We start from the raw sequence: 14,618 nt of genomic DNA on the forward strand, positions 1-14,618 counted from the left end.
GGTATTTTTCTCCTCTGTATTTGCACCTAATATGGCTTGTGATATGCATAATAATTTGCAAGAATGACCAGGGCTATTGTGTGCCGTATTGCTCTGACTCCTAACTTACACCCACAGAATTCTTAGCTTATCAGAATGACTCAGTGAATGGCATGAAAGCTTATGGTTTTCATGTTCATAGATACAATGCCAAATCTGATTTTTTTTTTTTGCTTATCACAGTTGCTAAAGCTGGTATGTTGGAGCTGTTGACAACTGTAGACTTTCAAATAACAACTGTTGTTTGTATATACAGGGAGAAATAGAGGTTCTCTATGGCGTGTTGGAATTGTATAGAAGTTTTGTATGGTCTACTTCTGTTTGTGATAGAATGAGAGTATATCATCCGAGTTTTTAAAGATTAACTTCAAATAGTGGATGTATCTGGAGAAAACACATTACTAGAGCCAAAGATTCGGTATTTACCACTTTCAGTGAGATTTGCTTACAAAAATTTAGCTGTACGAAAATATGTAGCTTCTTTAATAGAAACTATGTATAAAAACATTTTTCAATATAGAAACTACTCAGGCCTGAAATTTAGGGAGATTTTTCTTATGAAAAATAACTGGCTTTTTTATAAGTAATCTGTTTTTTCATCTTTTTGTCTTACATATGTATGCCCCTGTCCTGAGCTTCAGAAAGCTTTCAAAAAAGGCTACCCAGATGGGCTGAATGTGTGTTCTTGGGCAACACTGTGGCTTCAGAGCCAAAGCTTTATAGAATGTCATCTCCCCTTCTTTTAGAGCTCTAATTTCCATGGCAGATTGATGCAGGGATGCTTGATCTGGGTATGGAATTTTATATTTGCTTTTATCATCTACCCTTTCCCACACTTTTTAGCCTGCTCACTTCACTTCTTCCAGAAAAAGTTATATTTTGTATTTTAGCAGAATAGCACCAAGGCAGGAGTTTTGCTATTGATGTGAATGGTGAGAGCTGTGCACACATGACCCCTCTGATGACATCCCTCTGAATATCCCCACTGCTCTTTAGGAGGAACATCCAGCTGGCAGCCTGCAGGCCACTTCTCTTCCACAGAATAATTCTGGCCAGCTCCCACAAGAACGTGATTTTATCCTAATGTGCCTGCACATAACCATGCAAGCTGCCTCTCTGCTCCTTTACTTCTAGAATGTGACAAGATATCTGCCTCTAGAGATGGGCCTGTAGTGATATTTAAACAGAGATGCTACACTATAAATTAGCCTTCAGAAAGATAAATCATTCCACAGTCACAGCACCGTTTTGGTCTCTAAAAAGAAATGCTAGAAATGCCTTCAAGTGCTGAGATTCTCTTTCTTTTTTGTAAGAGGTCTCAAAAATAGCTTTTGAGACTGGTGTGATGTTTTTCTGAAAAATACTCTGACAAAATGTTATCAAAATCACCTTCTAGACTAGAAGAAAGGATTTGTTAGTTACCTAAGCTTAAAATATAATACATGTTAAATAATCATGTGAGTTAGTAAGTCAACACTAGATAATTTGTATTTCTCTCATGTATCATTTGTTGGTTTTCTCTTTGCAAAGCGTTTCATGATTCATTACTTTTATGATACTGTAATTTTATACTGCATGCTGCCACTGGAATGCTATACAAAAATCACAGCTATAAAATATCTGAATTCTTGCCAAATGTACTGATGGTGAATATTTCAGAGTAAGACTGGAAGATAATTTAATATTTTGTTTTATAATTAATTTAGAAATAGTTTTAGTTTTAAATAAACCATATATTCTATAACACAGAACAGAAGCATATTCTACCATTTTTTCCTTAAATGAGTGTTATTATTCTATTATATATATGATTTCTGATATTTATCAGGTTTATAATAACAAATTCATTGTTTTATTTTTCCATAAACTGCAGAAACTATGCCTGTTCCAGAACAGCCCTCGTCTTCTGACAAGACAAGTTCCCTTAGTCCTGTGTTGAACACATCCAATGGCGATGGCTCTGAAACTGAGACAACCTCTGCCATTCTAGCTTCAGTCAAAGAACAGGTATGCAAGTGATGCATCTGTAAGCTAGAAAACAATAACATGATTTGCTGTTTTGTTTTTTTTCACAAAGGTTTCATAGATGGTACCTGAGTATTTTAGTTTACAAGTGCATATTGCAAAGAATGTTAAATATTTCTTCATATGTTAGTGTACTTCTATATAAATTTAATATTATTTAATTACTGATAATATTCTCCACTTTCACTCTTTACTGTGGATGGCGGTTTTCAGATATCTCTCCTTTTCTTGTTGGCAGTCTGAACGTGGAGTTACAGTATAAAGGCATGGCATATAAGAGCTATAGCAAATGAATAGCTGTGGAGAAAATGTGTTATCCTAGAGTTTTAAAAGGATTTATAAGAATTCTGGGATTTTAAAATTTAACATATACGCGTTTTTGGGTTTTTTTGACTGTAAAACTTAATGTGAGATTATTTCAGGGCAAAGTTGGTAGTGATAGAGGCTTTCAACTCTGGATGATTAAACCAAAAACTATTAGAAATTTTCAAAAGAATGGTTTTCAGAGTCATTCTCAGCTTGGAGCTAATAAGACAGGTTTGGACATTTTAAAGTAAATTTTTGTGGGCTGAGTGTCAGAGATTTTGCCTAATACCTTTTTGTACCTCAGGAGGTGGTTAACATTTCAGTTCATGCAACCAACTGGTCTCTGTTGCTATCTCATTTGGCTCAACAGCATCAACAGGTATCCCAAAGAGAGAGATTAGAGATGGCTGCTTTTAGTCACCTTCCTTGATGAAGGTGTCTCAATTGATGCTCACATTGTAAAGTAGTGACCTTTACCTGCCTATGACATTCACTGTGCCTTTAGTTAAATTAATTCATGAATTCAGTTTATGATATGTAATACTACAGGAATAATAGCTATTGAATAGTAGAAATTTTATTAAAATTATGACATCGTTCTTCATGGGGTTTTTTGCTGTATACCAGTTCTCTCTTTTGGGTGGTAAAGCTTAGTCATATTTTCTGTTCTGAAAAGAGGAATGCAAGAAAGAAATGTTGTAACATGGAGTTTTGTCTTGAGATTTATGATGTGTCATATGGATAGTGCCCATGGTTTAGATGTTGGTATGCATATTCTCTTCCACGATAATAACGTTACCTGGGCCTGTACTAATGTTTCTAGTATTCTGTGTTACTGTATTACTTTATAGGAAAATAATTGCCTTAGGTGATGTTGAAAATGTACAGGGAAGTTACATAGGTAGAAGATATATGTTAGAATGTGAATCACAACACGGAACAGTGAGAAGTACTTCTCAAGTGTTGGGTTATTGTGATGATTGCTAGTTTATGCCTCGTCATCTGTTTTGCAAATGAACCTCTCACCCCCATAAATCAATGAATTGAGTACTAGAGGGAATCGGTGCTGAATCCATTAGATGAAAAATATTTTAAGCAGTAGAATATTAGCAAAGTTATTTCTGATTCCTGTGAACCATAGAAAAAAGGAGCCTGTAATAAAGGAGTTCTACATTCTCTTATCACCAAGAATAGCCTAACTAGCTAACCTAAGGTATTGCTGACTTAATTATTGCTGACTTGAATTATTGCAGTGCAAGGTACCAGAATTTTACAGATGTTCTGTTAAGTGAACTTCTTTCTTGACAAGTATCTCTAGTCAGACCTTGTATCTTGAAGCTGGAAGACTGTATTAAGCTCAAAAATGAGACTTGATTTTTTTTTTTTAAATATTTGAATGTATTTCTCAGAGTAAATGGTAACATCAGTAAATTTGACTTAATGGCACATATTTATGTTCAACCACACTCACTATTGGGAAAGTCCTGTAACTCTAATATTAATTTATTTTATAGTAAAGATTTGAAATAAAAATAATAATAAAAAAGTACACAACAAAACCCAAACTTACTTTTGGGCTTTTTCTTTTCCCCACAATACTGTACATTTTGGCATACTTCCATTATTTAATGTTCTGTTGGGAAAATTTTAGGTAAGGCTACCATCTGATTGTTCAAATGGGTAGTCCCCTGCTTTTTAGAAGGGATTGAATTGCTTTACTGTGTCATATGTGATTTTGCTCTGTGTGCACATTTACTGTAGCCAAAGACATACCTAGAATTTTAGAAATACAAACAGATACAGTTATTCAAAAGTACTGCTAATAAAGGTAAATATTATTGAGTTCATAATTAAGGTATGTTTCAACATATCAAGTATGTTACATTTTCTTCATCTGTGCTGATGCTTGGCGTTAAAAGGTTTCCTTGCACTTTTTAACTGTCTAGGAACAGTTGGGGCAACTTCATGTGTTACTTCTGAAATAACTACAGCGTTGTCTTTGAGCGATGGCAACAGAGTAAACTGTGTTATTTATGATACTGATGACTGTAAAAGGTGTTTTCAGTCTTTGGAGAGGGCAGGATACATGGAAGGCACAGAGAAGTAGTAATAAATGTTGTATGTATTTGCTCTACTTAAATTTTCTATGTGAAACATAAATGATTTATTCAGAAAACTTGAAGTTTGCTGTGCTTAGTTTGTACACATATCTCTATGCTGTCCTATTTTGAGGAACAGATTTATTTGGTTAAAAAAATTATTGAGTCAAAAAATTGTGCTTGATATGTCAAATGTAAAGTGATATACATGATTGTAATGACTCGATCAGACGATTTAACCACATGCTTTTCAAGGTGAGGGTGTCTGTCAAACTAGAAATTGAAGCCTGTGTTTTGTTGTTGAGGAATTAGGTTTATTTTGTGAAATGCCATTGTGGAACACCTTGCTTTAAAGCATAAGCTATTTTATTTGTGTTTTAGCTCTGGACAAGTGTGTTGATTCACTTTTGGGTTTCAGGCTTTAGAGATGCAGTTGAGAAGTGATAGATACAGAACATGAATCCATTTTTTATCCCTTGCTGCTAACTTTTTTAAATTACCAGGCACTGCTGGAGGGAAGGTCAGAATCGTATGCCATATGTCTAAGAAATCATGAGATGCCAGGCAGTGACCTTTGGCTTAGCTGTTTTCAGGTAGTTCTCATGAAAAGGAATGATTAATAACTTCTCTGAAAGTAAAATTTTTGTTTTGGGGTTTTCCTTGGTGTTGTTTTTGTTTGTTTGGGGTTTTTTAGACACTATCAACTTCTGTAAAGAGAAATCATCAACTAAACACATTTCAATTTTCCGTGCTTTATAAAACCTACAAAGAAAGATTTTTTTTTTATTTCTCGTGATATACTGGCAGACACATTTAGCCCAATGGTTCAATAGATTTTAGAAAACATAAGGCTATTTCTGTTTCTGCTTTGTCACCTGGTTTTGTATCTGTAAATATGGGAAAAGATTTTCAACACAAAAGTGAGGTATCAGCACTCTGATTTGTGAGGACATATGTGATAGATACAACTACTTCTGCCAAAAGGATGATGTGTTTCTGATAGGGAATTTCCACCTGTGAAAGAAAATTCTGAATCCACTTGTTAAAAAAACATACTGGAATGAGAGCTATTGATGATGCTGTTTTGAAGGTAGAAATAGCTGCTGGGGAGCTTTTTGAGTAAATATGTATTGAAGCTGATGCTTTTTCCTGGAAGTCTCCAGACATAAATGGTTCACAGTACTTTGATTCTTGGCATAGAGAAACTACTCCCTTGGAAGCTGAGGAGGATTGTAATGACCTAGCAGAGGCTTGTTTTGGCAGCTTTTGGTTTTGTTTTTTTTTAAAGCAAAACATGAGATAAATTAATTCCCTAAGAGTGAGATCCATCTTGAAGTATGGACATATATTCAACTATATGCAGCTATATTCAACTCAGAAATTGTATCATACATTTGTTTTTGGTTCTTTGGGACTCTAGGTTCTTTAGCATCTTAGCAGTGACCTGTTTCAGAGAACAGCTTTCCCTTTCAGAACACTTTTGCAAAGAACAGGTTGTGCAATGTTTAATATTTCTTTTGAATCATTTTATTTCAAATAAAGGTACTTGTTTCCAGTTGCATGTTTTCATTTCTTTTTTTCCTCTCCAGAAAAAAATTTAGACTTCAAGATTTTTTGAATATTTTTCACACTGTTTAAATAAGTAATATATTCTTTAAGTCATATTGCTGATTCTGGAGAAAACAGAAGACTTTGGCTTTTTTGTTGCTGGTGACTTTTGATTTTGGGTTTTGGGGGATTTTTTTGGCTTTATAAGGCTTGTATTTTTTTCTAAAGTTACTTATATTACTTTTAAATATGTACTGTTTTTTTCCATTAGAAAGCTAGTTGTTTGTCAAGAAATTGTGACTTGAAATAACACTAAGAATCACATTCAGGGCAGTAATTACTAAGGGTTGTAATGCATGTTAGTATTAAATACGGGTAATATAACTGACTTTCTACATTAGGTGTTAGTACTCTTTGGAAACAGGGTTATGTATGCCATGCACATCTTATATATGTAGATATAAGTAAAACTGCAGATAGACATGGCTGTAGAAGTTGGAAAATTAATTTTCTTGGGGTTTTTTTGCTCTGTCAGATTGTTTTCCCTGCGTCTTTATATCATGACTGAAGTTTTAGAAAAAAATCTCATACCTCGATGGATGTTTCAATTCAGACAATTTTTTTTGAGGCTTTAAGTCCAGAAGAGACTTGTGAAATAAATCATCCAGTCTGACCAGCAGGACATGACATTTCATACAGTCATCCAAGTATTGGGCCCCAAGTCTGATTACAGAATGACATATGCACTCTTTTCCCAAATATAATTCATACCATATTATAATACATATATTCATCAAAATAAAATCCCATTCTTGCACTGTAGGAACCAGTAATTACTCTAGTAACATTAAGTATTTGGCAGGTTTTCTAAATAGGTTCAATTATGATATATTCATGTCTTGCTTCCCTTCAAACAGCAGGCTCTATTTCTGCCTTTAAAAGTTTTAGCAACTCTATTTCTAACCCATGCTAATTATATTCAATCAATATATATTTCTTTCATAATCTCTCTAAGTATCAAGCCAATATATTCTCTTCCTTAGTTATCAAACTCCCTTTTTTCCAATCAGGCTTTAAAATATTCCCAAGAGATATTCGTCTTCTGTTTTCATTAATATATTGATTTTAGACAAGAATTAGACTTGGCTGTTTGATGTGCTTTGAGTAAGACAAGTCTATACAGTGGATACCATGCTGCTAATTGCTGGATGGACCAACTCATTATTGAAATACAAAGCTTTAGAGTACAGGTAGTGCTTCTCAAATACATCCTTGAGTTGATGGGTATTTCTTTTGAGATGTACAATCCCAGTACTGGAAATGGCAAGTTGAGTGGAGAAGTTTTGAAGAGTGCCATCACAGTGGCTAGAGAAGGAAATAATTTAATATACTTACTACACACTCTGTTCTATTGGCTTCTCAAGTTCTTGATTTAGTCTGGGGCTGGTTTCACACAGCTCATTGGAGTAGCCATGAGTGTATTCGTGTCATGCTTCTGAGGAAACAGCAGTTAACAAGACAAACCTATTCAGAGCCCTGTATCTTTTAAGTCATGATGAAGGCGCAGTAGCCATATTAGTTGCAGTATGAAGAAACTATACATTATTTCACTGATAAAAGGATGTGGTGATAATCCAAAATATATATCTTTGGGATTGTTTGAAATGAACTGGCAGTGGGAAGGCTCCTGTGAAGATTTAGTCTGATAGAAGAGTATTGAGGTGATATGTCTTCCCAGCAAAACCATCTTTGAAGAGAGGGAAGAAAATGCTAATTATCAGAATAAAATTAGAGTTAAACATGATGCTTTTTTGACTTAAAATAATGTTAAAAAACTAGTATTTCAAAGCCAAGAATTTCAGAGAGACGGGATAGAATGCCACTTAGCAACAGTTCAGTCTAATGCTAATTTAAAGCGGTAATAAAGACCATCACAAAGAAAGGCAAAATATCCTTTCTTATCATGTATCCAGTAGATGAACACACTTCTGGTGATCCTCAAGTGCTTCTGCCTTAACTTATTTTTTTGCCATTAGAGGAAAGATTTCAAACTTGAAATAAAGATACCCTATGAAAAGAATCATACTGATCTCACAGTCAATAGAATTTAAATTAAATATATTAAATTTCTAGCATTTTAACATATTACATTTATAACTTTTTAAGATCATTGCTTACTTTCTCTCTCTTCTATTATTCGTTGGGGCTTTTTTAAACATAAAATGTTTTCACTCCTAAACCCAACTTATTTAACCAGCGATAGTGGAAGAGATTCTTAATTTCACCTTAAAGTCATTTGATCTAACTGAGCTTATAATACTTAGAAGGGGCGTGTCAAGTTGCACCTTTTTCTGTACTGATACATTTCTCTCTTGTATTGGCAAAGAAGTTCTTATGCAACCACGTGGGGAATGCTGTAGGGGACATGAGCAAGTAAAAAATATGAAAAGAGGAGATTTGTGCTATGGAAGGTCAAGTATATTGTATATATATTTCCTTTTTGATGAAGGGCAGTTGGATCAATGTGCCAACTTGTTTTCAAGTATTGGGCTTTTTAACACAGCTGCTGTAAACGTATACTTCAAAGCATGATTCAGAAAGTGCAACATAACGTGCCTACAGGGGAGTAGAAGGTTGGGGGGTGTCTCCCCCAACTCTACCCCTCTTCCTTGTCTAAAAGCAAGTCGTAGTTTTTATGTTCCTGAGACTTAGCTATCAAACCTGTTTTCAGTATTTTTCTCCTTCTTTGCTTGAATTAAGTAATATCCGTCAACAGAAATTTTCATTTGCATAGAAAAAGTTTTAGACTTTGAGTTCCATGGCTTACAAAACCAGCATACCAGTTCTACACAGAAAATAAAGTGCAGTTAAAAGACCAAACTATGAATGCTTCAGTTAGTTTCAGTTGTTTTTGTTTCTTCTGTCTTCTCTGGAAATGAAAGTAAACCATTAAAAGCACTTTCTATATTCCATAGTGACCCTTTTGCTTTAAGTTGTCTTGCCATACTTTTCATGCAGCTTGCTCTTAGAACTTCCATTTTGAAAGGGAGTTTTCATGGGGATTTAATTTTTGTATTTTTTTTTGCATATTTGATTCCTTTTATGGAATTTTGAAAACTTGACTACTTCTATTGTGTTTGCCCATCAGTTTCTGTGGGTTTTCTCACGTGATGACATTTTCTACTCTGGATACTTTTGCTGCTAAATGAAAGTACAAGTTCCTGAGCATAGTTAAAATCTTGTGTATTTCTAGACTAAACTATTTCAGGGGTAGTTGAATGTTATGCATGCTGTGTTTTGATAAGTTACAATTCTGTTTATCCCCCATACATGAATACTAGAACCCAGCAAATGCTACACTAAGTTTAAACTTAAGTCTGACCCTGAGTTAAGGTACATTACTACCCAAATAATCTTAACTTAGGCTGGGACTTAACATAGTTATGAAAATGATAAATCAGTTTAGAATCACACAATAAATTGATTTTAGCATGTGGAGCATATACATCTCTTTTTTTCTTCCTCTGTGGTGAAAATGCATTTATCTGACATTTTTGGTGTCAGAAACTTATTCTATAGTTGCTTTTGATGAGAACATTTCCAGTGTAAAAGGATAAAAGACCAGCAAAGAACATTATTCTTTAAAAAAAGGATTTGAAGATTCATAATAAAGTTCTAGACAAATTAACTACTTAATTCATAATTCTTTCCCTCAGTGTTAACATTGCATTTTTAGGTAGAACATCACTAACTTGGTTTTGGAAGAAGGCTTTACAACTATAACCTCTAACATGTTTAACTGTAAAGCCAGACTTTTTGTGGGGGTTCCTTGCTACTCTTTATACATGCATTTATTTTTTTTTTCTATGCAAAGAGCAAATCCAAGTCATGTGGTCCAAAGAGGTTTTTCTCCTTTTTATTATCGTTAAGAGATTTCATTTTAATTTTCTTTATGTGGTAGATATGATGAGATGATAGCAGCTTAAGTTTTGACATATCTTTTCTAGGATATTACCTTTTTTATTGTTGAGACTTTATCAGAGTGCAATGCTCTTTGACCGTAACATTTTAGATATTCCACATGTGGAGGACTTTTTAATATATAGTACAAAGTTCAATTAATTTGACATTACTTGCAGTTACAGGGGATTTTGACTTAGCACAGTGGCACAACAGTACACTCAAATCACAATTGAATTAGAAATTACGGTTAGTGGAGTAAAGCAATTGCACCATACAATTGACACAATATAAATGTGAATTATCTAGAGTATGCTGAGCATCCCCCAGTCACCAGAAAGGAATATGTTTGTTGAAGTCAGATGAAGGCCACAATCCTTTTCAGGTCTCTTCTGTTTGTTGTTTGGTTGGTTGGTTTTGTGGGTTTGTGCTTTGCTTTTTTTGTTTTGTTTTTGCTTTATTGGGCATAGCCACATGTATTCTCTCCATGCTGGCCTGGGTGAGTTATTTGTAGCCATGGCATCTCCAGGGCCAAGTTGGCGCACCAGGTCTTTTCCTTTCATGCGTGTACTATGCTACTCTGCCTTTACTCTTGAAGGCCACTATATCTCGTCATGTTAGTGACATTAAATACTTTGCTCTGCACAGTATGACTGCTTGATACTTCTATCTCCTGATCTATCATGTTGTAACAAATTGGCTGGAGGTACCTGCTGCATTACAAATGTTCTGTTACAGCTAAACCAAGTAAAACAAAGCTGCAGGCAGATGAAGGAAAGCTCAGACAGTTAAAGCCTGGCAAGGCTCAGTCCTGAGGTCTTGCAAACTTGATACAAAGCTGAGACGTTGCTTGGTTCATTAAGTGCTCCATATAATTCATATGAAGCTATCCTGCAAGATCCCCAGTGGGGGACCTTATTCCTTCTTCGATCACTCTCTGAATTCAATAGAGCAAGCTGTCCTATGTGCCTGAAGCTCCAGATTAGCAACCACTGGGGAGGGAGGCTGGTCTCCCAGGGGGTGTATCCCGTCTCACTCACCCCTCTTGCCTGGAGTCTGTGCTGTTACATTTTAAGTTCATTGTGGGTGGAATGACAGCAGGCAAAGTCATCTACTGAGGGCATGGCTGGGCTCGGCAGAAAAGCATAAACCAATAATCTAAATACGTATTACCATTATATGAGTGAAATATACTTTGAGTAGATTTATAGAATCATAATTTATAAGCAGATCCAGTACATATAGAAGTTATGCTATTTTAACCAGAAGCTAAAACAAACTAAAACTAACATAACCCCTAAAACTAGCTTTGTTTTGCTCTGGGTCTTCATTTCTTTCATTCAGGGACAGGCAGTTAAGCAAAAGGGTAGAAATACTTTGCTGATGTAGTCAGTTTGTCTAAAACAAAGGCACCCTTGGGTTTCCCTTGGCAAGGAAATGAATTTGGCTTCCTTTTCAACGGTTGTGATCAATCATGTCATTATTCTCCCCTGAGCCTTCAGGTCATGTATCCTCTATTTATCTCTTCAGAGCATTCCTTCATTGTGAGCATGTAAGACGCTGTGTGGGGTGGGGGTGTCTTTGATCTGTCATAGCTCTTTATCCCCTTATTTTACACCACATGATACGAAATCTTGTTTTCTGGTGTGCAGAAATTTACCTTTTGGGGTAATAATACCTTGAGACATCCACTTTTGTAAGTGAAAACCTGCCACTGGTTATCTACTTCACAGCTTATGGAGTAATACTTCTATTTCTATTAGTATTCCCTCAGTTTCTTCAGTCTGGATTGTGACATAGCAAATAGCTGCTTGTAGTCTGTTTCCTTAGTTGCTTCAAAATGTGAACCGTACTTCTAAAATTTCATCTCTGTTCCTTCAGTTGCCACATTTATTTTTCCTGGAGTCCTCAAAAAGCATTATTCTTTACATTTTTCAGACAGTCCCATATCTCTTGCATTACTAGTACTTGTCTGTGCTAAGCTTTCCTTCCTTGGATATCTAGCGCCCTCTGACATAATGATCTGACTAATCCAGAATGACATTTTGCTGCTTAGTGGTATTCCATCACTCTAACCTGCAATTCATGTTGCAATGTTATCCCATGGTCATGATTATCCATCTACCCCAACAGTAACACAGTGAAATTAAGTGCTTGACTGTGTAAATAAGATTTAAATTGAGCCTTTTGTATACCATTACCAGCCTCTTTGTTTGGGAAATCTTTTAGTTTATGTTCACATTGCTAGGCAATTTTCAACAAATTTTTTCAGTGAAAAATGAAAAAAAAAAGCATAATGGAAAAAGTTTCTGACTTTATCACTTCTATGTATTTCATAATATTCAGAGTCTTGAAGTAAATAGGTAGATTTAAGAATTGTACTGTATGTTGCCTCGAAACTGGTGAATGTTTTTTTCACCCCATCTGATTCCAGCAGAGTAACACGTCTTGGTAAAATCCTCTTTGTATTTTTAGTGTATTATTATTTTCTGAAGTACCTCTTTGCTTTATATTTTACAATTGGTATCCCTGGAAGATACTATTTTTCTTTTTTCAATGTAGTTTTAGATTTTCTTTTTCCTTTTTTTTTTTTGTGGTTTTTTTTTTCCTGTACATAGTTAGATACGTTTTTTTCACCTCTCTGTCAATCTAGGTCATTAGTTGAAGCTTTTGTTGACATACCTCTTCAGAGTAAGTACATCTGATGCTATAAATAGGCCTGATTCTTCATAATAAGTCAGCAGATTCACTTGAAAATTCTCAATTTTGTACTAGGTCTGATGAAATGGAAGATCTACTGCATTCTTGTGTCAGTCAATAGCATAATAATTTTTAGTGAATTAATATCTTCAAAACTGTGACATTGCAGAATTAAGTAATTTTGAATTAATACAGGATTACTAATTTTGTTTAGAAGAGTAAAATGGACTCCTTAAACAATCTCTGTTTTTATTTTATTTTTTAAAATTTATATTTTTATTTCACAAGGCAGAACTTGCACATAAAAACCTGTTCCAACACATTTTTTGCTGTTCTGTTTGTTCCAGGTCACAGCGAATAGAGGGTACCGTTTCTCTTACCATATGTTTTCAGTGGCCTTTGCTGTGGAAATAGATGATTCTTTGGATTAGTGTTTTGTTTGTTAGTGTACCACAAATGGTGGCAGGGACCAACTAAACAGTATTCATTCTTATCACAGAGTAAGGTAGTTGCCTGGTACAACTCCAAGATACTGTTCTACTGGCTAAAGATTTTCAGGCAAAAGCTGGGTTAGGTTTTGTTTTCTGTATGGCTACAACCACAGGAAGGCAGTTGGGTGCAGCTCTGTCTGCAACATGTGCATTGACACCTTTCTGAAACCTTTATCATTGTGTATGATGCTTCAGCTGTAAAAAAACCCCAGCATTACTTCCTGCTTTCACATTCTCTAGCAATCTTTAAAGGCTTATATAAGCAGTGAATGAATTCTTGAGATTAAATTAGCGATATAGTTTCATCCTATGCCCTTTCTGTGTGCACAACAAACGTATTGTGAAACCAGGTACAACACTAGGTAAATAGCTCTGTCTCTGAAAGTAGGACTGGGTGTACCACTGTGACGCATATTGGGATGGAAAAACGATGTAAAAAGTCACTTAAGAGTGACTTCTCCATGCTTCAGTCTGTCAAGATTTGTGAGGACTCCACAGCCTATATGCAGCACCAGCATACCCTTTAGAGGTTTGTCATGCTGAGATTACATGACAAACTGTAGAACATGAACAGTTGTCCATAATAAATCTCATAGCGAGGTGTGACGCAGTGCCTGTTTGCTGATTCTGAATGAGCAGTGCTGCTGTTGCTGTACTGTTGCTTGCCAAATTCACTGTCATACATAGAAATATAAATTAATTGATAGCATATGCCACAGTGATGTCTACCTAAATGTAGAAGAGCTAAGCCATGGTAATGGCTTAAAAGAATATCCTTTTTTCTTTAGTAATACGTGAATATTTAAAGGCTGATGGTAAGTCTGCTAAGCACTTTCCATTTAATTTTAGAGAAGTGAACTATGGTTTATTCCTCAAATGTGTAAAAAGGTAAAAAGAAATGAAGAACTACTTTCTGCACCAGTTGTGTTTGGGTGATATGCAACTATATTCCCATATTTGGCATGAGAAATTGTCCAATACTTAAAATCTTGCTAGATTGTTTCAGTGTGTGTGAGAGAGAGCGAGCGCCATTGCCACTGTGAGGTAGTTTTAGTGCACCTTGCTTTGCTAAAGCCATACCTAATTGTATTTCCTTAATGTCTTGGGAATGAAAGGATTTAAAGAAATCTGTTTGATTGTCATCAGTTTAGTGTAAAGAGAAACCAATGTGTTTCCTCTTCTTTTCATCTTTTCATCTAGCATGAGATTCATGTGAAGATCTTCTCGGTTTTCCCCACCACACACAGTTTAGCTTCTGATTTTGTTGTGTTGACAAATGTGCCTACTACCTCTCAGTTTATCTGAGGTCTTGCAATGTTATGGTTTCTTACACTAAATTTGAATAGTATGTTGTGTCCCTTTTTTTGTTGTTAACTTTTTTTAAGCAAGGTAGGCTGTTAATTTGTAGTTGTAATGTAAGATTTATAGGCATAGTTAATATCTTTTACAA

The 14,618-nt window shown here is 35.1% G+C and overlaps 1 protein-coding gene across 3 annotated transcripts in view; it reads left to right on the forward strand.

Annotated features, from left to right (window-relative positions):
- The window catches only part of CTNND2 (catenin delta 2), a 627,538-nt gene that overhangs the window by 111,243 nt on the left and 501,677 nt on the right, over positions 1–14,618 (forward strand). For all 3 annotated transcript variants that reach the window (XM_051799301.1, XM_051799302.1, XM_051799306.1), the window contains exon 2: positions 1,913–2,046. In XM_051799301.1, the coding sequence (XP_051655261.1) occupies positions 1,913–2,046 (134 nt within the window). The remainder of the gene's footprint in view (positions 1–1,912; positions 2,047–14,618) is intronic.

This window comes from Manacus candei, unplaced genomic scaffold (genome assembly GCF_025592945.1).
Source record: "Manacus candei isolate 608988 ecotype Guabito, Panama unplaced genomic scaffold, ASM2559294v1 h1tg000049l, whole genome shotgun sequence".
Classification (NCBI taxonomy): Eukaryota; Metazoa; Chordata; class Aves; order Passeriformes; family Pipridae; genus Manacus; species Manacus candei.